Raw genomic sequence first — 27,200 nt, forward strand, 5'->3', positions numbered from 1 at the left:
TTTTTTATATTATTTAAAGTTTTCAGTTTCTAAAAAAAAGAAAAAGAACTGCATTGTAGAGTTGTAAATCATGCTTCTAAGTGTGGTTGATTGTGAAGATTCAACACCAGATTGTTTTTGCCTTACTGATAATAAAAAAAAAACTAAACAAAATGTTTATTTCTGTTTTTTATTTATTTTTATTATTTCTGGTTTTTAAAGTAAATAATATTTGCCATGTTGGAATCCAGCTGACTGCTTTCGCTAAAGGTGAAAATCATGGTACATAAAATTGGTACATAAAGCAGACTGTAACACTTCAAATCTGTGGAAGAGGCTAGGTTTCAGGATGTGGCCAAACTCCGGTTGTTGTGGGCTTTATGGAATGAAAAAACTCCAAGAAGTGAAATACAAATTCTTATTCCTAAGTTCAGTAGTTGCTTTGGTTTTGATTCCTGTAGCCTCCTCGCTGGTAGCCGCCCTGCTTCTGCTGGTAGCCGCCTTTCTGATCTGTTGCCACAGAAATTGAATAAAAAATAAGCACATTTAAACATTAAAACAGTGAATATAAACTGCTTCATTCACAGGGGAATTGTAATTTCATGTATGAGAATGAATGCAGAACAAGTAGCTGATAAATTGTTTAACAAACCTCTCTGGTATGGCTGCTTCTGCTGATATCCACCTTTCTGATCTGTAAACCCAAAAGAACAGGATTCAAGTTCAGGTTATTCTTATTCTAAATACTTCACAGTGCTTTAATAGCTTCATTCAGTAGAGAACTCTTCCATCTAGAAGGACAGCTGGTCTTTCCAGATAACTGACATCTGCTACAGGAAATCCTTCTAATTTCATTGATCAATAACACAGAGCAACAAATCAACTTTGCTTATGTAACCCCAGCTGACCTCTGTTAAAGTAGCCTCCGTAGACGCCCTGTTTGAGGTCGAAGATGCGCTCGTTGTTCTCCACCAAGCTGCCCAGTTTCTCTGCCAGCTGCAGAGCCATGTTCTGCAGGGAGGTGGGTTCGGTGCGGTGCATCACCACCGTCTGTGTGGGCTGGTCAAGAGACGCCTGTTGAGATAGAATGATGCAGGAAAAAAAGGGCTGTTAGTCCCCTCAATAATTAATGGTTATACACCAAGATGTATTTGTTGTGCTAATGTACGAGGTTCTCACACCTTTAACATCAAATTCAAGGACCATGTGCAGCAGCATTTACATTCTGCCACTGATAGTGGCATAGTTATGTTTACATGGACAGAAGCATAGCATGGCTGGACTAGAAGGTTTCATGTAAGCATGACAGCTGGGATATTTTAATTAGATTCTGCAGGACAGGAAAGACACTGTAAAAGTGGGTTACAGAGGGAAGCAAAGCTACAGCTTCATCGTTACTAACAAGATGTGGCTCACATGTTCACACTGAAACATGAAACTGGTGTTTTCTTATTTCCTCCACTCAGGGACCCTGTTTCAAAAATGACAGCTTATGCTATCATACTGCTTTTTTAAAACTTTCATGGTCTTGAACCTTGTAGGATTTTAAGGACCCAATGGAAATCAGTGTATGGAGACTAAAAGCTCACCATCAGCTCCTCATTGATGATCATCTTGCTGATAATACTATGAACTGTTGGGATCTCCAGCTCAAACATCTCGGACAATGTCTCCATGCTGCAGATCACAGAGAAAAAAAAGAGAATAATTAAGAGATTAAAATCACTTATGATTAAGTATCAAGTAAATCTGAGTTATTCATTAAAAAAACCTTGAGTTTGGAGTGCAGCTGTAAGATATCGGTAACAAAAAAAAAACTTAGCTGCAACCCTTTGATTAAATATGACGATATCAGTTATTATTGGTCCAGATGTTTTAGATTCAAAACTGATAGTGAAAATATCAGGAACTAAAAACATGAATCGGGTGTTACCGTTGAAATTATTTTAACTGGTCAAATATTTCCATTGACAGACAGAGACTGTTGCATGAATTAAACGCTGAATCCTACCGAAAACAATCATTTTGCATGAAATGATATGAGCAGCTTTAGTATCAAGAGAGTTGATCATTAAAAAAAACTCATAAATCCACCAAACTTGTATCGATAAACTTTGTAATGCTGTTTGCTGTTTACCTGATGGAGTCGTACACACTGCTGTAGGTGAACAGATACGTTCTCAGGGACTCCTCCTGGATTTTCCTGTAAAAAGATCAATTTAACGTTAACAGATGCATTAAAAACCACACTGACCAATTCACTATACATACAGGTAGGAGCAAACATTACCTGACGAGCATCTCGCGTACTCGCTGCGTTTCAGGAAACAGGTCCCAAACTTTGCTGTTCATCTTCTCATTGATGATGAATGAGTGGCAGGTGCGCCAGTCGCCCATCTTCATGGCCTTGCTAGCTGCTACCACATGTTCCCTCATGCTCTCTGGGGGTCCTGGGGGTTAAAAAAAGAAGGAAACATTAATCTTCTGTTTGTCAGATGAATCTGATTCAGAGTTTAGAGTTTTTGAGTTCGTACCCAGCAGCGGCTGCCTCTCTCCTACTCTGAGCTGATGATGGAACTGCTTGCTGATCATCCTGCGGCGGGCGTCAAACTCATGAGCAGCCATGTAGGGGATTTCCAGCAGCATGGCCGACACCAGGTAGACGCACTCCAGTAGCTCCAGGTTGATGTGCATGTGGAATGGGACCTACAACCAAAAAATGTAATCATTAAATTTAACCTAAGAACAGGCCAGTTTATTCTATAATTCAAAGTGTCTCCAACTTTTCCTGTTCATAATAATTTTCTTTTCTTTATAACTCTGGTTTTTCTACATTCCTGGAAATTTTATATATGGTTTTCTAGTTTACTTTTATTGCTATACAAATAGCATCACACACTTTATACAAGATGACCTTAAAACAGCTCAACTTTACGCTCTATATTACTTTCTGACCGAGATCAGTTCTACATCAAAACCTACAAACACTTAAGACTTGTCAAACAGGCTTGTAAAGAAGTGGCTGTTGAAATTTGATGCCTTTATTTAGTTTTATTTATTTAGTTTTCAGGAATGAATGTTTTTGTGTTTTATCAAGAGTAAAAGTAGGAGCAAGGCGTGGATCAGTGGTAGAGCAGGGGCATCATATACAGAGGGTTCAGTTGATGGCCGACCCTGGGTCCGTTTACTCCACCTCTGGCCTTTTTACTGTTCATTTTAAACCTTTAAAAAAAAAACAAAAGATTTAAAGGAATTCAAGTGGAAACGGGTTTCTTTCCCCTTGAATCTTTAACTTTTGCTTTTCTGTTAGTGTTATTTTTTTTGGAAGATATTTAGACTTGCAATCTTCCTGAAATGGATTCAGAAAATACAAACTTCATAAGTTTGGTAAATGAAAGTTGGTTGGACTTCATAAATTCTAAATTTTCAACCCTAATAATTGCTTAATGTTAGTATTTTGATTTAGTCAGCCTATAAGAATTTCTATGCATTTCATCTTCATGGGATTTTAATATGAAAGAACAGCACCTGCTCATGCATGATTGGTTTTCAACATACTACGGTGATTGACGAGGGCAAATGCACAATAAAAAAAGACTAAATCAGCTGCAAAACCTTGCATGATGCAAACTCCAGAACTTAGCATCAAACAAAACAAAAAATGCAGCAAACAAAAAAAGAAACGAGCTGTAAACAGATGTAAACATGCCGCCGTCTTTTTGTTTCTGTAACATTAGGTTTTTATTTGCGTCAATGTGTGCATCACTCATGTTTGTGTAGCTCATTTTGTTGTTTACTTCACATTTGCACCTGTTGGCCACCATATTTTACTGACATAAAACCTGAAATGTTATAGTTTGGGTGCAGGCCCGTTCTAAAACAGATGTTTAGTTTCCCTTCATCACAAATACAGATTAGACTAAATTAGCCCTGTGGAACAGAGATTGGTTTGCTGCCACAGGAGGACTTACCTGTCGCCTCTTTTCGATCTTCTCCTGCTCTGCATTCCTTTCCTGCATGTTCCTCATCAGCAGTCCCTGACCCAGGAGTTCCTTGGCGCGGCCTGATGACTGGATGTCTAAGAGAGCGTTGTGGGCGTCTTTAATCATGCCCTGTCTGAAGGCACAGATGCCGAGCTGGACCATGGTTCTGTTGTAGAGGATCTTTAAAGGAACAAAAAGCAGAAAGCTGATTACTGCTGTTCCTATTTGAGCTACAGGGGTTGGCTTGTTGTGGTGTAGCCCTGAACTAACCGACCTGCACTGGTGGATCGGCGTGCTGGATGTTGTCCTGCAGGTGACTCATGAGCATCAGGTCGCGGGCCTGGTACCAGCGTGAATGGAGAGCGTGGTGGTAGATGTGGCAGAGGATGGCGCAGGTACGGATGCGGTCTGTGCGATCCTTGGCGTAGATGAACTTGCAAAGACGGTCCATGATGACGGCGCTGTCCTCTGCCTCGCTCTCCTCCTGGTCCTGCTCTGACTAAACAGACCAGGACAACCTTTTATTGAACCCATTCTGGTCAGAGGAAGTAGCTTCCCTTTCTGCAGCTCTTCCTCTCACATCAGCTGCTCTCACCTTGGTTTCTCCCTGAAGGCCTAAGCTGCGGCGGTGGGCCTTATAGTCGAACTTGTAGTAGGTGTGCATGATTCTTCGCAGGTAGACACGGCAGATCTCCTCAGTGCTGCCTTTGTTCTCCAAGTAAGAGAGAAGCCGGTCAATGATGCCACAAACTCGACCTTCGTCTTTCAGGTTATCCACATACTCTGCATGAGCCAAACCAGAACAACAAAGACATTCATTAAGTTCTACTTTGCTTCAGTGATCTTTATAAACAACTGAACTGGTCAGGGTCTCTGTACCTTGAGAATGAGGGTCAGTGTTCTGCATTATCTTGGTAAACTCTTCATCCATCCTCTCTACCAGGGTCAGAACGCATCCTCGCACCCTGAAAGGCTGCCCAACGCACACAGAAAGATTCACTTTAACTTTAATTTTAATCATCTTTCAATCTGAAGTTAAACCACCAATAAAACACACTGCAAGAAAATATTTACCAAATGTTTAAGGAAGATGGCTCACCTGGTCTGAGATGATCAGATTCTCGCTGTCCTCAACGATGTTCTCCCCGATGAAGATGTTGTTGTGCTCAAACAGAATGTCCAGCAGCTCGTCAATACAATCCAAGCACTTCTTCCACATGTCGGCCTAAACATAGACCCCACAGCAACACAAAAACACATTTTCAAACCCAGGATTACAAGAGCCCTAAATGAATCAGCAACGGTAAGGCCATAGAGAAAGCAAAGCTCTCACCTTCATGAAGGCTGCCAGGTTGGGGTTGTAATCATACAGAGAGGCGATTATATTGAACTTGATCTTAACCATGATCCCTTGGCCCAAGTTATTCTCAGCAGCGATGGCCGCCAGGGCGTGGAGCAGCTCAATCTGAGCAGCCCTGTAAGAGGAAATAATGCTGGTTTTAAAGGACTGAAACATGGCGGTCAGTTGTCCTTCATCCATGTTCAGACTAACATCAATATGAACCACACTAGACTTTTGCTGTAAAAACAAAAAATAATCAAACTACCAGATAAACTATAGCAAGTATGATTCTGATTCCTAACAGAATAATTGCAGGCATTCTCTTCTGTCTTTGCAAACATATAAACTCTGTCATTCCTGCAGTTATACTGAGTTGAAGAAAGGCCCGGACCCCTGAGGGATCTCCACTAAACGCTGAAATCAGGAAAGCATTCTGAAAACATCCGAATGTGCTTTCCTCAACGAGGGAAAAAACAAAAGCATGTTGGAGCAGGAAAAGCACCGCATTTTCAGTCACAGGATCTTCCTTCTATAACTAAAGCAGTTGAACATCAACTTCCCAGAGAATGATTGTTTGTATTCTCTCACATTTTTTGCAGAGAAAATAACAACTGCTACTTCAGTCACAAATGAGCAATTTCTGTTCCTATGGTGACGGTGTTTTAAAACAACAATTTATTTGTTATATTTATTTTGGTCACTTTTCTGGTAACTTTAGTTTATTCTTTGTCAATATTTAATAACATAACCCAGGTCTCTTAAGTTATTTTTCTTTAAAACAATTCTGTAAATAAAGATTTAATTCGAAGTCTGTGTTTGTGTTTTTTATTAAAATTAAATAATTTAGCAATATTATAAAAAGTCCAGGCAGAGCTGCACATAAAATATGGTTTCAAATCTTTTCAATAATTATCGATATCGATCAATATACATTTTTTTTTATCGATAAGCTTTTTTTCTATATCGCCCAGCCCTAAACGAGGGTTTTACTAAATTGCAATAATGTCGCAAATAATTTCCCAGCATTAATCTAAGCGTTTGCTTTATTTAACTGTAAACCTCTCACCTGTCTGTACCCTTTTTGCCCCTGGCTTGCAGGATTTCATTGAGCTTCTTCACCACTACTGGTACGTTGATCTCAGTTCCTTTGGCGAACATCTTGGGCTTCTCCTGTTGGACGAGCAACATCAGAACGCAGCGTTATTTCCAACTTGTTCCTGCTTTTTTGCAGTGCAACACTCTCTTGCGTTACCTTGACCAGAGGGACACCTCCTTTAACCTTCTCCCAGGGTCCTTCACCATCCTCGACCCCTTCGCCCTCCTGAAGCTCCCCAGCTCGCTCTTTTTTTTGCTTCTTCCTCTTCTCAGCCTTCTTGATGCCGGATTTGTCAGTGCTGGACACCCTGAGGACAGTAATCCTTCATGTAAATGACCATTTTTCCTTTTTTTAATCCAGCTTCGAGCGCTGCAGCAAGATCACTCCGTCTGCAACTAGACTTACTTCTTGAGGAAAGCTGTGGCCAAAGACTTGCTCTTCCCTTCCTCATCATCTGAGCTCTCACTGCCGCTTTCCTCAGAGTCTCCACCCCAGTCCTCGTCATCATCATCATCTTCATCACTCGAAGAGGACTCATCCTGTTGAATGGAAAGCAACCGTTTGTATATCATCCCTCTATCAGAACCAACCTGAACACGGCCAGACGTCTTACCCCAGAACCCTTCGCCGTCTTCAGGAACTTGCTCGCTTCTGAAGCGCCTTCAGGCTTTTTCTTTAGGAAGGACTTGGCTGACACCTCTTCCCCTGCATCATCGTCGCTTTCAGATGACGAGCCTTTTGGAACAAAAACAACAGTTTTGAAATTTTTTTTTGCAACGTTTGAGGATTAAAATGCTTAAATCTTTGCCAATTACACAGTAGTCTCACAGAACAGGACACTTGCAAGGAAGATTATCATAAATTGACCTGCTGCTTGACTGAACTGAACTGCTTGGCTTTCAGTTTTACGGTATAGACCTGCATTCCAATATGATGGATAACCTCCAGCTTTATAATCTCAAATCATACCAGAGTCCTCCTGCTCCTTCTCCTCTTCTTCATCTGCAGACTCCTGTGGGTTCTAAAAAACAAAAATCGTCATTTTTTAATCTTTGTTTCATTTGTTTTTTTAATCCTAAATATTATTGGTCTCCTTCCAAACGTACCTCCTTATAAGAAGCTATCTCGGTTTCAAAATCTCGGTTGTATTTGCGGATCTTCTGACGCAGGGTGCTCAGCGCCTTTGCGTTGTTTTTGTTCATCTTCTTCTTGCCCTCTTTGTCCTCCCAGAGCTTTAAGGAAGAAAAAAAGATTCATCATTTGAAATAAAGAAAATCTAAATTTAGCTACCTAGTATAAAGCCTAACCCCCCTACCTGGTTTAGATAGTCCTCCAGGTCAGCCAGAAGGCGGATGTAGAACTGAGGGACCCCTTCTTTATCCACAATGTTCTTACTTTTCAGGAAGGCTCGACATAACTGTTCAAACTCCTCCAGACATTTGGCCATGTCACGGATCTTCATGGCGTTACGAATGGTCTTTATAAGATTGGTCAGCTCTTCAAACCTAAAACATGAATGCAAGTAATTTATGACAAACCTGAAGGACAACAGCAGGAATTCTGTTTAAAGGGACGCCCCCTTACCTTTTGTCCTTGGCGCTACGCACCACTCTTTTAGTATCCTCTTCATCATCGCTAAGAAGCAACGACCTGAGAAAACATAATTAATCTGTGAGACATTACGAGGAGCAATAATGTAGGCTTTGGTGGAAATAATCACTGACTGCTTTATGGTGGTCCCCGGGGCTTTGGAGGTGATCTCATCGCCGGATGAGGACTCCTCTGACTCGCTGTCAGACCCGGTGGCAAAAAAACGAGACATCGCTTATGGGAGCCGCCAATCTGAAATGATCCAAATAAGACATCCACGACATCAGGTGAATGATCGCCACGTCAATACATACCAATTAAAATTGCTAATGCATAGAGTCCAGGAAGAATGAGAAAAAATCCTGTGAATATCAGCAGATGATTAAGCACACCCTGTGCTTATAAGATGCGTTTAAAGTTATTTTTCATATAAAAGAAAACTTAATTCTTTATTAGCTTGTTTTCCTTCTTCCAATAAACCAACTCATGTATGGCTTTGGGAACCAGTTTGGTCCAAGACTGCAGTATAAACTCATAAGATACACAAACCGCTCTTGAGTTTGTTTAGATCTGCACTGAGTCACTAATATTACTAACAAATTGTTTGTGTACATTTGTTAATGATTATTGTTAGGGGGAGTGGTGGATTAGTGGTTAGGGCATAGAGCTTGGAATCCCGAAGTTCTGGGTTCAAGCCCCACTGACACAGACTCCACTCTGGCTCCCTGAGCAAGAACCCTAACCCCAAACTGCTACCCAGGCGCCCCATGATGGCAGCCCACTGCTAACCAAGGGGATGGGTTAAATGCAGAGGTAAATTTCTCCAATGTGATATCAATAAAGTTCAATTATTATTATTAGGTCTGCCTGGTTGGATTGATGTGATCATATAAATACAAACTAGGGCTGCAACTGTTTATTTTGCGAATCGGTTAATTTGTCGATTATTTTTTCAATTAATCAATTAATAATGGGATAGTGAAAGGTTACTTAAAGAAGATTTTTTTACAAAATTAAACCAGGGGGAAACTAAAACTTTTCTACTTGAGGAGTTCTGGATAGAGCATATTGACAGACGAGAACATTTTTCTTAAATGTAAAATGTTTGTCTTTTTTTCTAACAATTTGATAAAAGTATTGCTCTTAAGTGCATTGCTCTGTCAGCTAAAGGCATGTTTTACAATCCCTTTTCCCCAGTTAATGATTAGCCAATTATTAAATTAGTTTATATTTCAATAATTGATCAATCCAATTAACTGTTTTAGCCCTAATACAAACCAAAAACACCAGGAGAGAAAACACACCAGAGTTCACTTTTAGCCCCCCTTACAGGGGGCTAAAAGAGTGTAGCTGGGTTTACTCAGACAGAGCGGAAGTCTTTTTCCTTTATTTGTTTTTATTTCCCTCTTTGTGATTATTCTTCTGAACAACAGTCAAGTAAAAACCTTAGGAAAGAAAGACTCTTAGAACAGTTAGTGAACACATAATAATCAAAACACACCTGAAGTTCCCCTATATCTATGACAGTTTTATGAAATTTAGTTGGAATCGTAAGCATAAATTTTCTTAACTGTTACCAAAATGTACCACAATATTGCGCCTTACCCAGATATTTAGCCATAAATGCCATACAATATAACCACATAATGTGCAACATAAATACAAATATCCCAAAAGTTATTTACATCAATGCAGCCATTTTAAAATCCAGGTGTAATAACCAAAACGAGTACTCCAATCACACATACTAAATTAAACACAGCAGCGGCAGTAAGATCCTAGACAACACTCAGATTCCTAACCGGCTGCCTTTTCAGTTTTTTGACAATAGATCCTCAATTCTCTGCAGTTAGTTTGCAGCATGAATCTCTCACATCTAGCAAGATTATCAGCTGCCTTCCTAGATGTCAATTATGCCCTCACCAATGTCTGTCAGGCATATTGTTAGATTTACTTTTCTTGTTCTTAGATTGGAATTTATGTGTACCGTAAATCCTCTAATATTGGCCTGTATTCCATTAGCAGCCGGGTCTCTAATAATGGCCGGTTTTGCTGTCGGCGGGGGTAAATAATGGCCAGACGCTAATACAGGCCGGGGCTATAATTGGAACCAACGATGTTCCTGGGCAGTCCTCAGCAACCTGTGATAGTAACATGCAAGTACCACAGGGGGGCAGTGTTTGCTAACCAATCCAAGCCGTTAGCATGGTAAGCCCCATCCTTAGCGCAGACAGGAGGCCGGATTGTTTGGTTTTTATGACCGGCTGTGATGGCAGAACAGTTTCCATTAATTTTTTTTTTTTAACTTTGTTTGGCCAAGAATCCATTCTGTGTCTTTTTTTGTATTGCTGTGCAGAAAAATAGCAGCTGCTGGAAGATGTCTGAATAATGTTCTGTATACCGTTATGGTAACTGTACTTTTTCAATAAATGAACCTGGTATTTTATAGGTTTAAAGATACACAAAATCTGGTTTTTATTCCTTCCACTGGTCGTCTGTTTTGATAAAATAGAAATAGAGGCCTGCCTCTAATTCTGGCCTCCTTCCAATAATGGCCTGGACCAAGATGCACCTGAGTGAAATAAAGGCCCCGGCCTATATTAGAGGATTTACGGTATTTTAAATTTACATCAAATGAGATCCTATGAAAAAAAAAAATCCATGCTTAATCTTTTTGAGATATTAGATTTTTCCTAAATTTAAAGCTTAAAAACAAAAATAAAGTGTTGATCTTTAAAAATGAAAATAGATTTTCTGTATTGGATATCTAACAAAGATGATAAGTTGTGTTTTTTAAAGGCCATAAACAGTCAACAAATCTTCAATATTTCCAGCTTTGAACAACTTTAATAAGGGCAAAATGTCCTCCTTTCGGATTATAATGGTTTAATACCCCTGCACTAGTGTCTGAGAGCTAATACTGCAATATAAAAAAAGCTTATTAAAATGTAAGAAATTGTTTTGTCGGACTCCCAAGAGTGAGAAAAACAAAACAAAAAATACCCAGGATTTTAAACAATATCATCATAACACAAAAGCTCTTTAACGAAATGTTACCTTATCTATTTTATGGAAAGTCACCCCATAAGTTACGGACACATTATGTCCATAATATATAGCTACAACAAACTGTTATAGTAAAAAAATAAAATAAAAAACACATTTTTATTTGAAAATTGACCTTCCTAAATATTGACCTTCCTAAACAATAGTATCTTGGGGTAGTTTTTGTTAAGATTTATAAGCACACCAACCATTTTTGATGATGAATTAGGGAAGGTTAGAGTGACATGCAACTTGAACAGTTCTATTTGAATGCTTTGTTTGGAAAAACAACAAAATAATAATATGAATGACTCCTATTATAAAAAGTACACAAAACTATGATCTGTAAAGGAGTGCATATTAAGGATGGAAAAATAAAATAAAAGACAAGAGATTTCAAATACAAATAAAAGATTTTTAGCCACATCAAAATTACTTCCTTTTTAATTTGGGATTAAGGCAAGAAAAAAAAAACCTAAAAATATGTATTTTCAAAGACAGATCTACATATTAGTCTTAATCTGGTTCCTACTGTGGAAAAACATGTCAATATCCTGAAAAAATATTACATTGGACATTTCAAAAAGTTAGTTTTTATTTCTCACCTGGCTTTATTTATTTATTTGCTAAAAATGAAAAGCAGCTGATATCCTTGATTGTCCAATTGCGATAAAATATAAATGAATATTGATAAAACACAAAGTGCTTATGTTATGAACATAGAAAGGTGTTTCAATATTCCAAACTGACTTTCTTGCTGAAGCATATTTCAATAAATAAATATTTTATGAGGTGACCCATAACTTTCACCTTTTTTAATAATGTGACATTAGAACAGGACTTAAATGTTAAACCATGAATAAAGCGGGTTACCAGGCGAGGCGGTAGCACCGTTAGCAAACCGGGCTTAAATGCTAGAAGCCTTAAAGTACACGTCAACACGAGAAGTAAAAACGTTACCCAACTATATTATTATTCCACTTATGTGGGACTTTTTTTTCACAGCATCTGACAAACTAAGAAGGTACCAAAAAGTAGCAAACTATGACATATTTTGGGGGAGGCTAAAACTCGATGTTAGTATGGCGCGGCCATCGAGCTAATGCTAGCATGAGCTACTAAGAGGGCGTCAGGCCTACTGATTTTCCTGTATCAACAGGCTTATAGTAAACGTCTAAATCTTCGATTGTTGTTGCGTTCATTACAAACTTACCTATACTTCTGAAAACAGTATTTTCGTGTGTTTTGCTGTCGCTGAGATGTTAGAAAAATCCAGATTTGCAGATATGGTGCAACGGAAAACGTGTGCGACAAGCTCGCCGGTTGCGCGTGCCAGGGAAAGGAAGCGCACTGTAGATCAACATAGCATAGGGATGGTGCTGGAGCAACAGCAGGGTTCTGGGTTATGCTGCCACCTGGTGGTAGAATCTTATATTTTCTCGTTTAAATGCAGCAGCAGGACAATTACTTTTGTTACCTTTTATGTCTGACTTTTGTAAATTAAAAAAGAAAGCAATAGGATTTTGGAAGTATAATCCTGTATATATGTAGTCCTGCTTGTATTTTAATCACACGTGGTGCTTGGCACAGATAAAACCAGAACTTAATTCCTCTTATTTTGTTTTACCTCTGCCAAGATTATATTGATTCATTGATTGACTTTGATCTCACAGTGGAGAAATTTACTCTTACACCAGCTCTCGTGGTCAATGGAGAAGAATATGCCAAAGGAAGAGAAAGGTGCATGGGATTTATACAGTATATACAGTGTGCCCACATATGACAGCTTTTTTTTTTTCTTTCTTGTAGCATTTTTATAAAGGGTTATTGCACAGGGTGTTTACATGGATATTTATCTAGATGGATATTTATATTTATTGCACTGGGTTTCAAATGTAAAGAAACACGTTATTGAACAGGGCATCAAATGTTAAATTGCACACTATACATTGCACAAGTTATTGCAGTTGTGTCACATTGTAGAGTCTGGTTGCAGCAGGTCTGCAGTAGCTCTCATATTTACAAACAGGGTGTAAAAGTCTTTCGTTAAGGAGCTCCTCAGCTTCTCTACAGTCTGGTGCAGAGGGTGGAAGGTGTTGTCTATGACAGATGTAAGCTTGGACAGCATCCTCCTCTCATCCACTTCCTCCACTGAGTCCATAGTGCAGCCTAGGACAGACGCAGCCCTTTTCAGATATTTTTAGGAGAGTTTGTGTTTGTCCGAGTCCAGGATAGCAAAATTTTGATTAGAGGTGTCCCTCATGCCAAGGAACAATCAATTACAATTTGACGAAGCAGATCATAATCTGGATACAGGAATTTCTAAAAGATTCTCTAACATTGTGAGATAGGGATATTTGGTGGAACAAGCAGTTTCCCTTTAAACCAGAGGGTGAGAGCAGTGACTAGTGAGGTATTTTACTGCAGACACAAACACAAGAAAAGGAAACATTGTTAGTTTGTTAGCAGGATCAATTGAAATCAAGGGATTTTACTGAAATTTCTGACCATAGTTATGCCTCGTGCCAAGAAACAACTTAATTTTGGTAATGATCACGATCGTGTGCAAGTTTTAGCTATAGGTGTATGCATCACGACTTGGGTTAAACATTTAATGCACTGTCAGAGCAGTAAATGCAGATTGGGCTTAATAAATATGAAACATAAAACCCAATACTCAGTTTGGATATTTATAATTTTGTCGCAACCCTAAATAGCACGTGTATCAGACAGATGGGTTGGCAACTCATTTTTAACAAACATATTTCTTAAAGGGCAGAAACAGTATGTTACCCAGCAGTAAAGGTACAAAAAACATTAAACCTGTCTTACCTGTATACATTGTTTTGCCAACCAAACTGATGTGTGTCCAGACTAAGTCCACATAAAAGAGAAAAAGAAATTGGTTCCAGTCCAATTCCAGATTAATGCAGAAACACTTGGACTGTGAAGGTGTTACTAGTGAATGGAATGAAATTGGTTTGGAGTGAAAAGAAAAGACAAAAAAGCAAATAAGTAAAGCAAAGAGCTGTCAATTTTATTTCTTCTTGTGCTTAAACAGTTAATTTTTCTTAAAACACAAATTCCAATGTTAAAATTTTTCTTCCCCAAAGAGGGAAAGAGTAGTACATCTAATCAATAACAAAAACAGAAACAACAAAAAGATATAATGAAAAACAAAACAAAAAGAGCCAGCCCAGAATGAACTCTGGAGCCTGGGGGTTAAAGTTGCCCGACGCCTTGTAAAAAGGATCTGTTGCTTCATCCAGTTTGGAATCAATCACCTCATCAACTCCAAACTCAATGTGCGGACAGTCTTCCAACCTGCAGTCCCAAAGACTCCATAATAAAAGGTACAGCAGGAGTGCAATAACTTCCTGAAGACTGATTATCCCACTGAACCTTGTCATTGAATGGAGGAAGCTCAACATTAAATCGAGGCATCGAGGAAAACTGATTAATCTCATCAGGGCTGAACTCCATAAAGATATACTGTGTGCTGGAAGAAGCCACGCTCTCGGTGAGATTTTTGCTTCTCCACCGACGAGATGAAAACTTCCCAGAGAGGATTAGATGAGTTGTAATGACAACCAAAAATCGTGCTCTACTTTGCCATCATTGTCCAAGAATGTAGTGGCTGTCGGAATTTTTTAAAATCCATGCATTACATCAGCACTTCACGCTGCTCGTCTGGCCGTCACCATTTCTGTCGGTTGTGGTGAGGCCTGAAGTTTCATACTTGCGTAGCTCTATATAGGGAAAAGAAGACATACATCCTTTTGTTGTAAATAAAAACAAACAATTTTATCATTTGATTGCTTATGTATTCAAACAAGTATCAAAAATTACATGCTAGGGATGAAATTTAAAGCTCAATAAAATAACCAGGATACCTTCTTTCAGCCTTTGTATTTCCCCTGATTGTAGCCTGATTTTCTCTTCAAGCACACTGCATTTGGCACATCCTGCAACAAAAGACACGAGACAAAGTGAAAATGTATTTCTGTCAGAACATCCTTAAAGGTCATAAAAAAGTTACATGGAAATAAGACAGGAAATTCTCCTATAAGTTGGTGATGTTCTACCCCTGGTGGCCTGGAGGACTTCAGATTCAGATTTATTACTGCATGGTAAACAAAAAAAAAAAATGTGCAAAAGGCTCCATTACCTTTGCGCAAAAATGTTTGCAAGAAAATTAAAATTTTTTCTCCTGTCCAATGAGACATTATTGAATGTTTAATACTGAATGAGTACAAGACTTTAACATTTAATTGAAAGTAATATGTAATATGATTTATTCAATGAGTAAATTATAAATACATCGGTCGTTTTTCCTGCACAAGCCTTTATTTCTGATAGAGGAGTCGGAGCCTTTATCATGCATTTATCGTGATCGAGGTAAAACTACCCATTTTATCTAATATTGATATGAGGTCTTAACGCCCAGCCCTACTATAGTCTGTAGGTGTATCCTACGGTTCAAGCCGCATTGAGGTTAATGGAAGGAGCATAAATAAAGAGTCACTTTTGTAAAAAGAATAGCTATAGATCCAGCCATGCAGTGAATGGGCAATTAATGCCCTATGAATATAAGGAAAAACTAACATGAATCTCTTCAGATTTATACTGACTAAATATACTTAGTTTATATACTTGAATTGACAAATATTGTTACAACTTTGGAGATCTTCATGAAGTGAAATTGACAATTTTACCTCGATAACTGAATTTAGACATATTGCTTTAAACATAATAATGTACATGTCACTATAAGCTTATGGAGGACTGACTCTGTCATATATAAAAATAAATACAGAAATAAATAAATGCTCAATAAATAAATAAGCATACAATTAATTGCCAACAAAAATACAATTGGTCCCTCCTCATTGGCCTAATGAGGCAGAAATTCATACAGAAATGTAAAAAGGGCAGGAAGAAAAAAATAGCAGCGAAGAAATAAATAGGGTAAAAAAGTACAAAGGAAGAATAAAACAGACTTTCAGTAAAAGTAAAAAAAACAAACAAAAAAAAAACACTGGACTTGGTTTCCAAGATTTGTAGACGTTTCGCCACCTCTTCAGGAAGCTTGTCATTGACATGACATTTGAATTGAGAAAGCTTCCTGGAGAGGTGGCGAAATGTCTTCAGATCTTGGAAACCAAGTCCAGTGTTTTTTTGTTGATATTTTACAGAATGACTATGACCTGGATGACTGAAAAACTTCATCAGCAATAAAACAGACAAAAATATTACCGTATTTTCACGACTATAAGGCGCACTTAAACGTCTTTTTTTTCCCCTCAAAATGTGCGGTGCGCCCTATGGCGCGGTGCGCCTTATGTGTGTTGTAACTGCGACTTTTGAGACCACCTCATTGAGGAGATGATGAAAGAGTGGCTGAATGTAAGGAGACCAGGTGTTTTTTTTTTCCACCCCTCACCATCGCTGTTAATCTGTAACTCCATGCGTGCCCATCTCACAGCTGATGTGAAAAACATGGGGAAACAAATTAACGCTGTGCTCGCTGTTCAACCGCTCGACATCGGTGTGAACCGGACCCAGCAGGTGCAGCAGAAGCAGCGAGTTTACATGCAAAGTCAATGGTTGACGCGCATATAGGTGCAGCAAAAGGTCCTGCAGCGCGTTTTGGTGCAGCACGTCGGGAGCGTTTAAGCATCTGACGCACCGCCAACGCGCTGCTGCTGCTCAGATGGAAAAATTGAAGTTTTGCTGCTGGACGCGCCGCATCAACCAATCAGAGAAGCTGATCTGGGAGCTGGCTGGGAGACAGACACAGCGCTCTGATGACATGATATTAACGCAAATGAAAAAGGCTGGATGAATGAGGAGATGATGAAAGGCAGGTGTATGTGAGGAGACCAGGTGCTTTTTTCCACGCATCACCATCGCTGCGTGCCCATTTCACAGCCGATGTGAAAAAAAGATGAATCAAATGAACGCTGTGCTCGCCGTTATCCCGGGGGTCTGACAAAGGAACTTCAACCGCTTGACATCGGTGTGGAGCGGCCGTTCACAGTAAGGCTGCGAGCGGCGTGGGAGCGATGGATGACAGACGGAGACCACAGTTTCATGATAAATGGAAGGCAGCGCCGTGCAAGTTACGCCACCGTTTGCGGATGGATTGTAGATGGACTAACGTGTCTGCTGGCTCTGTTGTTCAAGCTTTTGCAAAAGCCGGCATTATTTCTGAGGAGCTGCGCTGCACGGAAAGTGACTCTGACAGCGAAGAAGGGGAAACTGGCATGTCTGATTTAGCGCAGCTGTTTTATTCAGAGGAATGCTGAGGATAACAGAGGATGATGACTTTGATGGGTTTGATTAATACTTTGTAATAAATACATGAATAAAGCACAATCATACTCAGTTTTGCTCCCGCTCTATTTTTCTACCTGAAAACTTAATTCAACAGCAGCCTCTGGGCCGTGTCTCCTCCTCTTCACCACGGTGGCTGGCAGGTGTTTTTTCATCTAAATAATCTAAATCTTGCAGCTATATTTGCTGTGATCAGTTGGAATAAAGTAGTTTTAATATGTTTTTAAGTGAGAAAGGCCACCTGAAAACTTAATAATTGCAGTCAGTTCACCCAGATTATCTATTTCTGTCGGAGGCGCTCAGACCCCCACATACCAGCGGTGCACCGACAGGAGAAATCCTTTCGTTCACCGCGGCTGCTGGCAGGTGTTTTTCATCTAAATAATTTTAGCTGCAGGCACCAGGATACCGGTAATAAAAGCGAACATATTCCGTCGGCAGGTTTCAGGATTTTAAGTTAATTTAGGAGTGACCACAGCGCTGTGTCATCTGCGATGTGTCTGTCTCACGGCCAGCTGCCAGGTTTGATTAATACTTTGTAATAAATACATGAATAAAGCACAGTCATACTCAGTTTTGCCCCCGCTGTATTTTTAAATACGCAGTAGAGGTATTTAAAGGTAGTAGAGGACATGTACCTGTATATAAAAAACGCGCCCTATAGTCCGGTGCGCCTTATGTGTGTGTTAAATACAGAAATGGGACACATAACTGAGAGTGCGCCTTTTAGTCCGGTGCGCCTTATGGTCGTGAAAATACGGTATAACATGCACATAAATACTTAAAAATATAAGTAATTAAAAAATAAAGTTGAAGATTATAAAGGAAAAAAAATTAAATAAGGTAAATATTACAAAGGCAAATAAATAAAGAAGCTAATTAAAAGAGTTATATACATTTATGTCTCACTGTATAATTTAATTTCTACTTACATTTATTTGTTTATTGTATATTTGGTGGCAATTAATTGAATGCTTATTTATTTATTGAGCATTTATTTATTTTTATATATGGCAGAGTCAGTCCTCCATATAAGCTACGTCCGCTACAAAAAAACCCCCACAGAAACTGGAACTGATATCTACCGAACTGTCTCCCACAAACCTGTAGGGGGAGCACTAATATAGCCTCTGGAGTAGGGGAAATGGCGGCCTAGTGGTCAGGGTATAGGGCTTGGAATCCTGAGGTTCTGAGTTTGAGCTCCACTCCCAAAGACTGCCACTCTGGGTCTATGAGCAAGACCCTTAACCCCTCACTGCTCCACGGTGGCAGCCCACTGCACCCCAAGGGGATGGGTTACATGCAGAGGTTAATTTGTCCAATGTGAGATCAATAAAGTTCGATAATTATTATTACAAAGAAGAATGCTATCTGCAGTCAGCTTGTTGGCTTGCAGCAGTAAGAGCTTCTCCATAAAGATGGGGCTTTGTCGGCTCATTATTTAATCTCTGCATGAGTTGAGCCCATTCTCTTCATTGGTTTGACAGTTTTAATGAGGCCGCATGGTTTAAAGTGTTGGGGGAAAAAGGTGGCTGCTTTTAGTACAGAAAATATGGTAGTTAATAGTGTTTGGACCTTAATCAAATCTTCATGCTTATTATTCTGAATTCAACAGGTAACTTACTGGTGGTCATTTTTACAGCTGTCCTCTGTAATCTATGTTTTATGTTTGAGTGATGTGTATTCCCCCAGGCTTTAATATGTGAACTGTACAGTATTTTCATTGTTTCATAATTAACTTTTTTCGCTAAGATACTTTGGGACATTTTTATTTTCATATGTGCTATATGAGATTTCCATAACAATTCATCTCAATAATCACACCAAGAAAATGAAACCCAAAGAATCTCAATGCTAACTTAGTCTACAGATGATGCAACATTCTCTATTTTCTGATTTCCAAAAATCTAACAATTCCTCTTTTTCAAATTCAACAATAACTCCTTTACATCAAACCATTTGTTCAACTTTGTCATTTCTTCATATTCAATGTTTAGCTGAATAGAGTGAGTCTGGAAATAGAACTGTAATAATTTGGAAAGGCCACAGATATTAATTTTGCTGATCAGTTTGTTCTTTAATAGCAGCTTTTTTCTTCTGCATTTGCTTTGTTCTTTACCGTAATTACTGCCTTTGCAGTTATTTTTGTATTTGCTGCCAATTTATGTTATTGCATTTCTCCTGAACTCCTGGGTCACCGTAGCTTCACTATTTAATAGCAATAACACCATTAAACATTTTAAAGACTTAAAAAAAATTAATCTATTGACATGGCGATGACAACAAAGATTCAGATTCACATTCATCACCTGATTAACTGTTAAAGGGAGCAAGCCAAAGTGAATATGTGGCTGTGGAACTGCCCATAAGTATGATGCAACTAGTCTCATTAGACGGCCTATGCTTACCTTGGCTTTGAGGTTTAGCAAGATTTGCTCTCTGATTGGTTAATGGAGGTTTTAGACTTCTTCCTCTGCTGCTCACATCACAAGAAGTCACAGTCTTAGCAATGCTTGCTTGCATCGTGGCATCTGAAATTTAATGAAGAAAAAACAGGAGAGGCGCAGGTTTGCTAAAACGTCTTGCTCCTTGTAACAGATCAGAAAAATTGGACAACTTCTACTGACCAGTTTTGGGATTTTTATCGGGTGCAGATCTGTGGCCGGTTGTGGGCTGTTTCAGGGTTCTGACAGCATTTGAGGAGCTGCAGGTAGATGATGGAGCTTCAGTACCGCTGGATGGTACTGCTGTGTCTTAAATGATCAGTGGTGAAAGAAGGAAGTTAGAATTCAGTTATCAGCTGCAGATGTTCAGTGAGGAAGTATTTTTTTTATACCAAAAACACCAAGGATTTTCACAAAAATCTTGAAGACTCAAACAACAGCATTCGTACTCGAGGCTACTTTTCTTTCATTTTCTTACCCATTTTCTTCTTCTTTGGCTGAGGCAAAGCTTCTCCCTTGGTGAGAGGATGCCTTTTTCCTTGGGCATTCTTTGTGACAGCTGGATAAATGAGAGAATAAAGATTATAATTAATGAGGGAGAATGCTTCAACAGGCTGAAATTATAATCAACTTAAAAAAAAAATAAAGAAGTAATTGCTGAAGTTAATCTTAAAGCCCATTTCAGTGTGATTGGATTTAAATTTGTTTAGAAGCAAACCATTTTTTTTGGTCTGATATCCAATATTTCAGCAAGAAGAAGAAGCGGAAATAGAAAAAAAAAACATAACAAAACAAAAACAAAATAAAGATTAGTGCATTACAAATGTGAAAAGCTAGCCGCATGGTTTGAGTCTAAATAACCCCATATAAATTGTCTAGCATAAAGATTGTTTTTAAGGTTATTATCCCAAAAACAAAAAGTTGTCTAGTAGTTGTCTTTCCTTTTTGACAGCTGCCATCAATGTCAGTATTTTACCAGCATGCAGCCTGGCTACGTTTGGACAAACCTGTAGATCCATTGAGTTTCTCTGTACTCGACGAGGCGGCTGTATTGATCCGTGTTCTCAGTCCCAGAGCAGCTCTAGGAAGGCCAACAGGAATACCACTCTGCTGGGGTCTCTGTAAGCCAGACACTGGCAGCTTGGAAGCTAGAGGTGGAGCAGCATGAATAAACAATAAACTGTTTAATTAATTTGTGTAAAAGAAAATCTCTTCCACATCATATATATTAGTGACCCTATATCTGCATGTAAGACCAAACGGACCATCTAATTAAGTCGACTAAGCTTTTAAAAAACATAAAAAAAAAAAAAAAAACAGACCACTATCCTTATATTTCCTAATCATGCTGTACTTTGCATTAAACTTTGTCATACGTACCCATTAAGTTTATGTCAGAATAATGTTAAAGAACAAACACGATCATTACATATTATGTCAAACTATATGTAGGGTTTGGTTAAAATAAACATTTTAGAAAACATGACCTGTTTATGCTCACCCAAGGACCGCAGGTTGTAAGAGCTTGATATTGAAGGTTTCTAAAATTCATAGGAACACAGAATGTTATATATACACGTATGTATATATGCATTAAAAGCAGAGTTGAAGTTTTGCCAAATAATTGGCTCATATGAGAAAAAAAGGCGACCAAAGTTCTCACCTCCTGTTCCCCTGAAGGAGCAGCATTTTTCATGGCCTCCCCTTCTGCTCTGTGTTTTTTCACAGGCAGGCCAGTCGCAGCTGCTGGTGGATTACCCTTTGACAGCTGGGGGGCAGTTTTAGCCGGAGGGCAAGGATATTTAGCAGCAGGTTGTCTGAAGAAAGTTTTCCGATCACAAACGATGTTTGATGGCATCGTGTGAGACGCTTTATTGGGCGGTTCTTCGTAAAGCTTTTTCTGCACTGCCAGGGCTTTGCCCGGCTCTGCCTTGCTGTCCAAGTTGAACAATTTACAGCTTGGCATTGGTGTAGAAGTAGTCAGGCAGTCCACTCTTAAATCTAAAGTCTCATCTAGGTTAAAGTTGTTGGTTTTGATGGAAACTGCATCCAAGCTTTGATGGTTTGAGAGGTCAGAAAAGCTGTCAGCTCCAAGCAGCGCTGATCGTGAAAGATCTTTGATTTCACATCCATCGCTTCCATTAGCTGGCTCTAAAGCAGGATTGGCTTCAGATGTCCTTTCTGGGCTCCCATCCTTCTTTGCATCTGGCTCTACAGCAGCCGTGGTCTCCTTTCCTTGGAACTTTGGTGAGTGGTCTTCAGAACAGCCTTCGTTAAGGGTTCTGGTTGAATTTGATGCTTTGGGAGGGGTGGCATTACCTAAAGTGCTCTGAGGAATGTTGCTTGAGCTGATTTCTGATAAAATTACCGCTCCGTTTGGTTTAGAGCCAGGTTTACATTCAAAAGTGTCGTTCCGATGACCGAGACAAGCAGGAGTTTTTTCAAAGGTAGAGATGATTTTGGATTTTTGGAGAGAATCCTTGTCGAACGTGGCATTCTGCCCGATGAGGAAGGTCCCCTCCTTTCCACCTGAACTGCTTTGATTTACGACAAAGGAAGCCTGAGTTTTAGTGGTGCCAGAACTTTGCTGATCTCCGCTTTCAGCGACATCATTTTGCTCACTTGCATCAGCCGTTGGAAGATCCACAGTTGCATTGTTAGTGTTGTTAGAGGGCTGCTCGATTGTAAAGGTGCCGTTTGAAGACGCGTCTGATTTTAAGCTTTGCTCTGACTCCTTGCCGGTTGACTCACAGCTGAGCGGCGGCTCTATAATCTTTGCGTCTACAGAATCTGGGTGTCCTTTGATTTCGGATTTCAACTCAGGGATTGATTTGTCTGTTTCAGAGGACATATAATTTGCAGCCTGAGCTGATGCATCACAGCAGGGGTTTATTTCATGAGTGGTGTTTATAGATTGGCTACAGAGTGAGCTCTCATCTGAGTTCTGACATTTCATCATTTCTTGTCCATCGGTCTCTGCTTCTCGGCTTTGTGGATATCTATTGCTTGATACCTTTGTGACACAGATAGTCTGGAGCTCTTCCATGTCTACAGAATCCGGCTTTTCACAGAGTTTGGAATCTAACTCAGGAATGGATCTCCCTATGCTAGCGGAGGAGATGCCGACATGCTGAGCAGGGGTGTCCTCAGAGGAGTTTAGATCTTGAGTAATATTAATAACTCTAGTGCCTTCATGTGGATTTTGACTTTTCTCCACTTTTTGACCACTTGCCCACGATGAAGAGCTTATGTTTTCCAAAGTGCTACTCATGCTGATATCCTGAGTTACTTCTGAGGGTGCTTGCTTCTGCTGTGAACACTGGACAGAACTCCCACTTGTACTGGACATCTCTTCATTTGTGATGGTGTCCGACTTGCCAAGCTCCATCATAATTTGCTCTGTGCTATCAGAAGATCCCCCAACAGCCTTCAAATGGCCGGCAGGTGAAAAAACTGGTGTGATGTCCATGGAGGACATCTGGCCAACTGGAGAAAATTCGGAGTCGCGCGTGACATCAAGGAGAGTAATTTCTCTCAAGTAATCATCAAGGATATTTTGAGTACTCTCAGAGGAATCCTCCACCTTGCGAAGATGATCTGTGTGCAGAGGAGATAACTCCAGTGGTTTATTTCTATGATGTGTAGAACTTGTTTGGGTGGGTTTCCTTTCACCATAAAACTGAGGGGTTGAAGATTTGCTTTCAGGAAGGACTGAATCATTTGTCGTCAGCTGAATCATTGAATCTGCAGTTACATCCAAAAGAGTAATTTCTGGCAAGCATTCATTAATGATCATAGAGCAATCTCCAACATTGACTACTCTTCTTAACTCTGTAGTTGATTTTTCGGAGTTTGTAGAAGGAATATTAAAAGGAACAGCAAAATTATGACTGCCTTGGTGCTGAAGAGACTCTGGACTCGAGCTTTTATTCCCAATATTTAGGTATTTCAAGATTGGGGTTAGAGCAGACTGGAAAACAGATACCCGTGACTTCACCTGGCCAGCACTGTTTTCATTCTTAGCAGCAGGAGTGGAAAAGACACGGGCGTCGAAAACATTCCCATTTTCTTCCTCTAACTGGGGGGTGAAAATCTCTACTTTGCTCAGTTCTGCTTTTTCTAGCTTTGAAGAGTCCATGGCATTAGGATCACTAGGTGGAACATTTTCACAGCAGTCATCCTCCTGTGGATCCCCTTGGATGTATGAAGCTTGGGTTGTTGTGTTATTAGCCATGAAAGAACGACTTTTGGTTTGCTTTGATAAATATTTAAACAGGACTCCCTTCCTCTTAAATAATCAATACTAAAAATGCTTTAAACACATTGTCTTCAGTTTTCTCGAAGCAGGTAGTCTGGGGACAGAAAAAAATGCATTAAAAACATTTTTTTAAATCACAATTCTAATATATAAAATGTTTTTTTTTCCTTGATGTTTTTTCTCCTTATCTTCCCTTTCAAGACCAATTAGTTGTTAGACTAATACAGATAAAGAGAGTGCAAAATTTCAGCCAGTCAAAAATTGAACTCTGGCTTCTGACCTCAGAAATAAAACCAAAAAAAAAATAATAATAATAATAAAATAAATAAAAAAAGGAACCCTCTCTTGACTGTATTGTGAGCCAAAAGCAGCAAATACCTGCTTAGAAGAAATATTTGTTAGGCTATGTTGTAGGTTCCAAACAGTTAACTCAGCCATTCAATCAAACATTTACCCATTATCTTTTTATGTCAATACATAACAGAGAGCTTATTAAGAGAAAATATGTCTAAGGAAAGTAAGGGAACTATCAACTTTGACATTTAGGTTGAAGAACATGGATTTTTTAATATTTGTAGTCACTTTCATCCAAGTGAGAGATGATATTCTGAACCATCAACATTTTCAGTACAAAAAGCTGACGTAAACATTTATACTTTCTTTTTTTATATATACTTTTTTAAAATATTTTAGACAGTGTAGAACTGTTGGAGCAGATCTGTAAAACACAATCAGATGAAATGCCTCCAGAATTGGGTGTTTTAAAGAAGAAAGTAACTGTATCTTAAGCTCCTAAACTCAGTCCATCTAAACCTATTAAAACATGTCTTATTATTCCATCTATAACATTGGTAGACCTGAAACATACACCTTCCTCAGCCAAATAAAATAACACTAAAAATTAGAGGTTTGGAAAATCTGCCCTTTGATGTCAGTGATTTTAAACCTCAGTATCAGTTATGGAAAATCCCGCAAACTTTAACAGCCTGTGGGGGTCATATTATCCTGTTGGTGTGGAATGTACCAGCCAAACCTGTTGACCAGCTGAACCACTTCATAATGCTTTATGAGGCTGATCTCGTTGCAAAATAAAGCTCTTAAAAGAAAATAACAAAAAACAACAAATACCAACCTGGCATAAAAGACTCTACAATCCCAAATTCATTAAATAAAGAAAATAAATCTGGAGGTTTCAATCACTTCTACGACTAAATATTTGTAAAGTCTGGTGAGGAGAAACTTGACACTTTCTACTTTACAGAACAACTTTGGGATTAATTTAAGCGAAGGCAGCATTCTTTTAATATCTCAATGGGACGTCATTCTGCTGCTAATGCTCAACAACTCTCGTTAGTTGTAAGAAAAACTCACTTAAGAGAGCTTACCTTGGAAAGACAGAGGGATTTTAACCTTCCGTAAATATTTAACAAACCCTCTTTAGTTTCAGTGGTCGAAACGGAAACATTAAACCAGCTTTCTTAAAAGAAAATAACAAAAAACAACAAATACCAACCTGGCATAAAAGACTCTACAATCCCAAATTCATTAAATAAAGAAAATAAATCTGGAGGTTTCAATCACTTCTACGACTAAATATTTGTAAAGTCTGGTGAGGAGAAACTTGACACTTTCTACTTTACAGAACAACTTTGGGATTAATTTAAGCGAAGGCAGCATTCTTTTAATATCTCAATGGGACGTCATTCTGCTGCTAATGCTCAACAACTCTCGTTAGTTGTAAGAAAAACTCACTTAAGAGAGCTTACCTTGGAAAGACAGAGGGATTTTAACCTTCCGTAAATATTTAACAAACCCTCTTTAGTTTCAGTGGTCGAAACGGAAACATTAAACCAGCTTGTTTACCGAAAGACCGAAAAAAATAAATACAACTAACACAAGCGTTGCAGCGCCAGTCTAGTTTAAAACTGTCAGTTTCCTCATTGGATAATACCATCCAATCACAGCCCGCGGATTCTTCTTCGGGGGTTTAGCATTCGAAAGGCAGTTTGCTGCCACCTGTAGTCTAAACGGTGTATGACTGGAAGTGAGGATTGTAAAAAAAAAAAAAAAAAAAAAAAAAAAAAAAACACTTACGGATATTTTTTTACCTTCTTTTCTTAAATGATGTCTGGTCAGATATTTTTCGAAGACTTCTTATCTGAAAGCACTAATGATCTGACGACTTTACTCTATCATGACTTGAAAATATCGTGATTTTATATTATAACAATAATAAAGTCGCAATATTACTACTTTAACCTCGTAGTATTACCACTTTTTCCTGGTAATATTACGAGAAAGAAGTCGTAATCTTACTAATTAATTATTTTCTAATAGTCTGGCCCTTATACGTCTTCGTAGATGTCCATGTTATGTAAAATAAGAAAACATCCCAAATAAACTTCTTCTTCTTCTTCTTCTTCTTCTTCTTCTTCTTCTTCTTCTTCTTCTTCTTCTTCTTCTTCTTCTTCTTCTTCTTCTTCTTCTTCTTCTTCTTCTTCTTCTTCTTCTTCTTCTTCTTCTTCTTCTTCTTCTCTTCTATTATGGCGGATCACAAGCAACTTTAAGGTGCATACCGCCACCTACTGTACATGAGTGTGTAGCAGCGTTACTTCACATCTATTAGATTCTATTTTTTAATTTGGTATTCTTAAGATACATAAACAATGCTTTCCTTAGTTTATGAATATCTGTTATGTTTCCTTCATTTCCTAATATTCCTTTAAGATTCCATTCATGCCCTATACTTCTAACTATTCTCTTTAATTTTTCCCTTTCGTGTTCATATAACTTACAGTTCATCAGTATGTGTTCTACATTTTCTTTTTCACCACATTTCTCACTATTTTTCCTCCCTATTAAGTAAAGCATGTCATTTAAGTAGGTATGACCTATTCTTAATCTACTAACTATTATTTCTTCTCTTCTGTTTCTTTCATTAATGTTTCGAATTCGAACTGACTTTTGCACTTCATATAATCTTCTTCCTTTCCTATCTTCGTTCCATATTTTTTGCCATTCCTCCATTTCTTTACTTTTAATAAGTGATTTCCCTTCCCCTTTTCCAAAAGGAATTGAAATCGTTATTTCCCCCTCTAAAGCCCTTTTAGCTAATTTATCTGCCTTT

General features: G+C 38.8%; 2 protein-coding genes across 3 annotated transcripts; both read right to left on the reverse strand.

Annotated features, from left to right (window-relative positions):
• Positions 1–155: 155 nt before the first annotated feature.
• On the reverse strand, positions 156–12,404 carry eif3c (eukaryotic translation initiation factor 3, subunit C). The gene is made up of 23 exons (XM_038305431.1): positions 12,249–12,404; positions 8,125–8,242; positions 7,985–8,050; positions 7,716–7,905; positions 7,507–7,632; positions 7,370–7,421; positions 7,014–7,135; positions 6,806–6,939; positions 6,557–6,707; positions 6,371–6,474; positions 5,296–5,437; positions 5,062–5,187; positions 4,842–4,935; positions 4,558–4,745; positions 4,237–4,461; positions 3,951–4,142; positions 2,514–2,685; positions 2,270–2,429; positions 2,117–2,182; positions 1,569–1,656; positions 888–1,053; positions 632–673; positions 156–489 (listed from the first exon to the last, which is right to left on the reverse strand). The coding sequence occupies exons 2-23, from the start codon at positions 8,220–8,222 to the stop codon at positions 410–412; spliced, it is 2,784 nt and encodes a 927-aa protein (XP_038161359.1). The 5' UTR covers positions 8,223–8,242; positions 12,249–12,404; the 3' UTR covers positions 156–409.
• A 1,647-nt stretch (positions 12,405–14,051) lies between these two features.
• LOC119796751 lies at positions 14,052–26,003 on the reverse strand. 2 transcript variants are annotated; one of them, XM_038305445.1, is made up of 9 exons: positions 25,840–26,003; positions 21,479–24,167; positions 21,317–21,356; positions 20,823–20,963; positions 20,294–20,374; positions 19,999–20,124; positions 19,780–19,902; positions 14,929–15,000; positions 14,052–14,784 (listed from the first exon to the last, which is right to left on the reverse strand). In XM_038305445.1, exons 2-9 carry the CDS (start codon positions 24,047–24,049, stop codon positions 14,705–14,707), a joined length of 3,234 nt encoding a protein of 1,077 aa, XP_038161373.1. In that variant the 5' UTR covers positions 24,050–24,167; positions 25,840–26,003; the 3' UTR covers positions 14,052–14,704. The 2 variants fall into 2 exon arrangements, with proteins under 2 accessions (XP_038161373.1, XP_038161372.1); XM_038305444.1 differs by lacking the exon at positions 25,840–26,003 and adding an exon at positions 25,459–25,559.
• Positions 26,004–27,200: the final 1,197 nt, after the last annotated feature.

Source organism: Cyprinodon tularosa, unplaced genomic scaffold, assembly GCF_016077235.1.
Source record: "Cyprinodon tularosa strain WSP-4 unplaced genomic scaffold, ASM1607723v1 ctg559, whole genome shotgun sequence".
NCBI classification, from domain to species: Eukaryota; Metazoa; Chordata; class Actinopteri; order Cyprinodontiformes; family Cyprinodontidae; genus Cyprinodon; species Cyprinodon tularosa.

What these genes read in the sequence shown, in the direction of transcription:
- eif3c (XM_038305431.1), bottom strand. Translation starts at nt 8,222, where the DNA reads ATGTCTCGTTTTTTTGCCACCGGGTCTGACAGCGAGTCAGAGGAGTCC. An exon ending in GAAGGAGCAGGAGGACTCTG is followed by an intron (nt 7,136 to 7,369) that starts GTATGATTTGAG and finishes TTGTTCCAAAAG; the next exon opens with GCTCGTCATCTGAAAGCGAC. An exon ending in AGAGAGGCAGCCGCTGCTGG is followed by an intron (nt 2,430 to 2,513) that starts GTACGAACTCAA and finishes TTTAACCCCCAG; the next exon opens with GACCCCCAGAGAGCATGAGG.
- LOC119796751 (XM_038305445.1), bottom strand. Translation starts at nt 24,049, where the DNA reads ATGGCTAATAACACAACAACCCAAGCTTCATACATCCAAGGGGATCCA. An exon ending in CGATAAAAATCCCAAAACTG is followed by an intron (nt 19,903 to 19,998) that starts GTCAGTAGAAGT and finishes ATTAAATTTCAG; the next exon opens with ATGCCACGATGCAAGCAAGC. An exon ending in TGCTAAACCTCAAAGCCAAG is followed by an intron (nt 15,001 to 19,779) that starts GTAAGCATAGGC and finishes CTTTTGTTGCAG; the next exon opens with GATGTGCCAAATGCAGTGTG.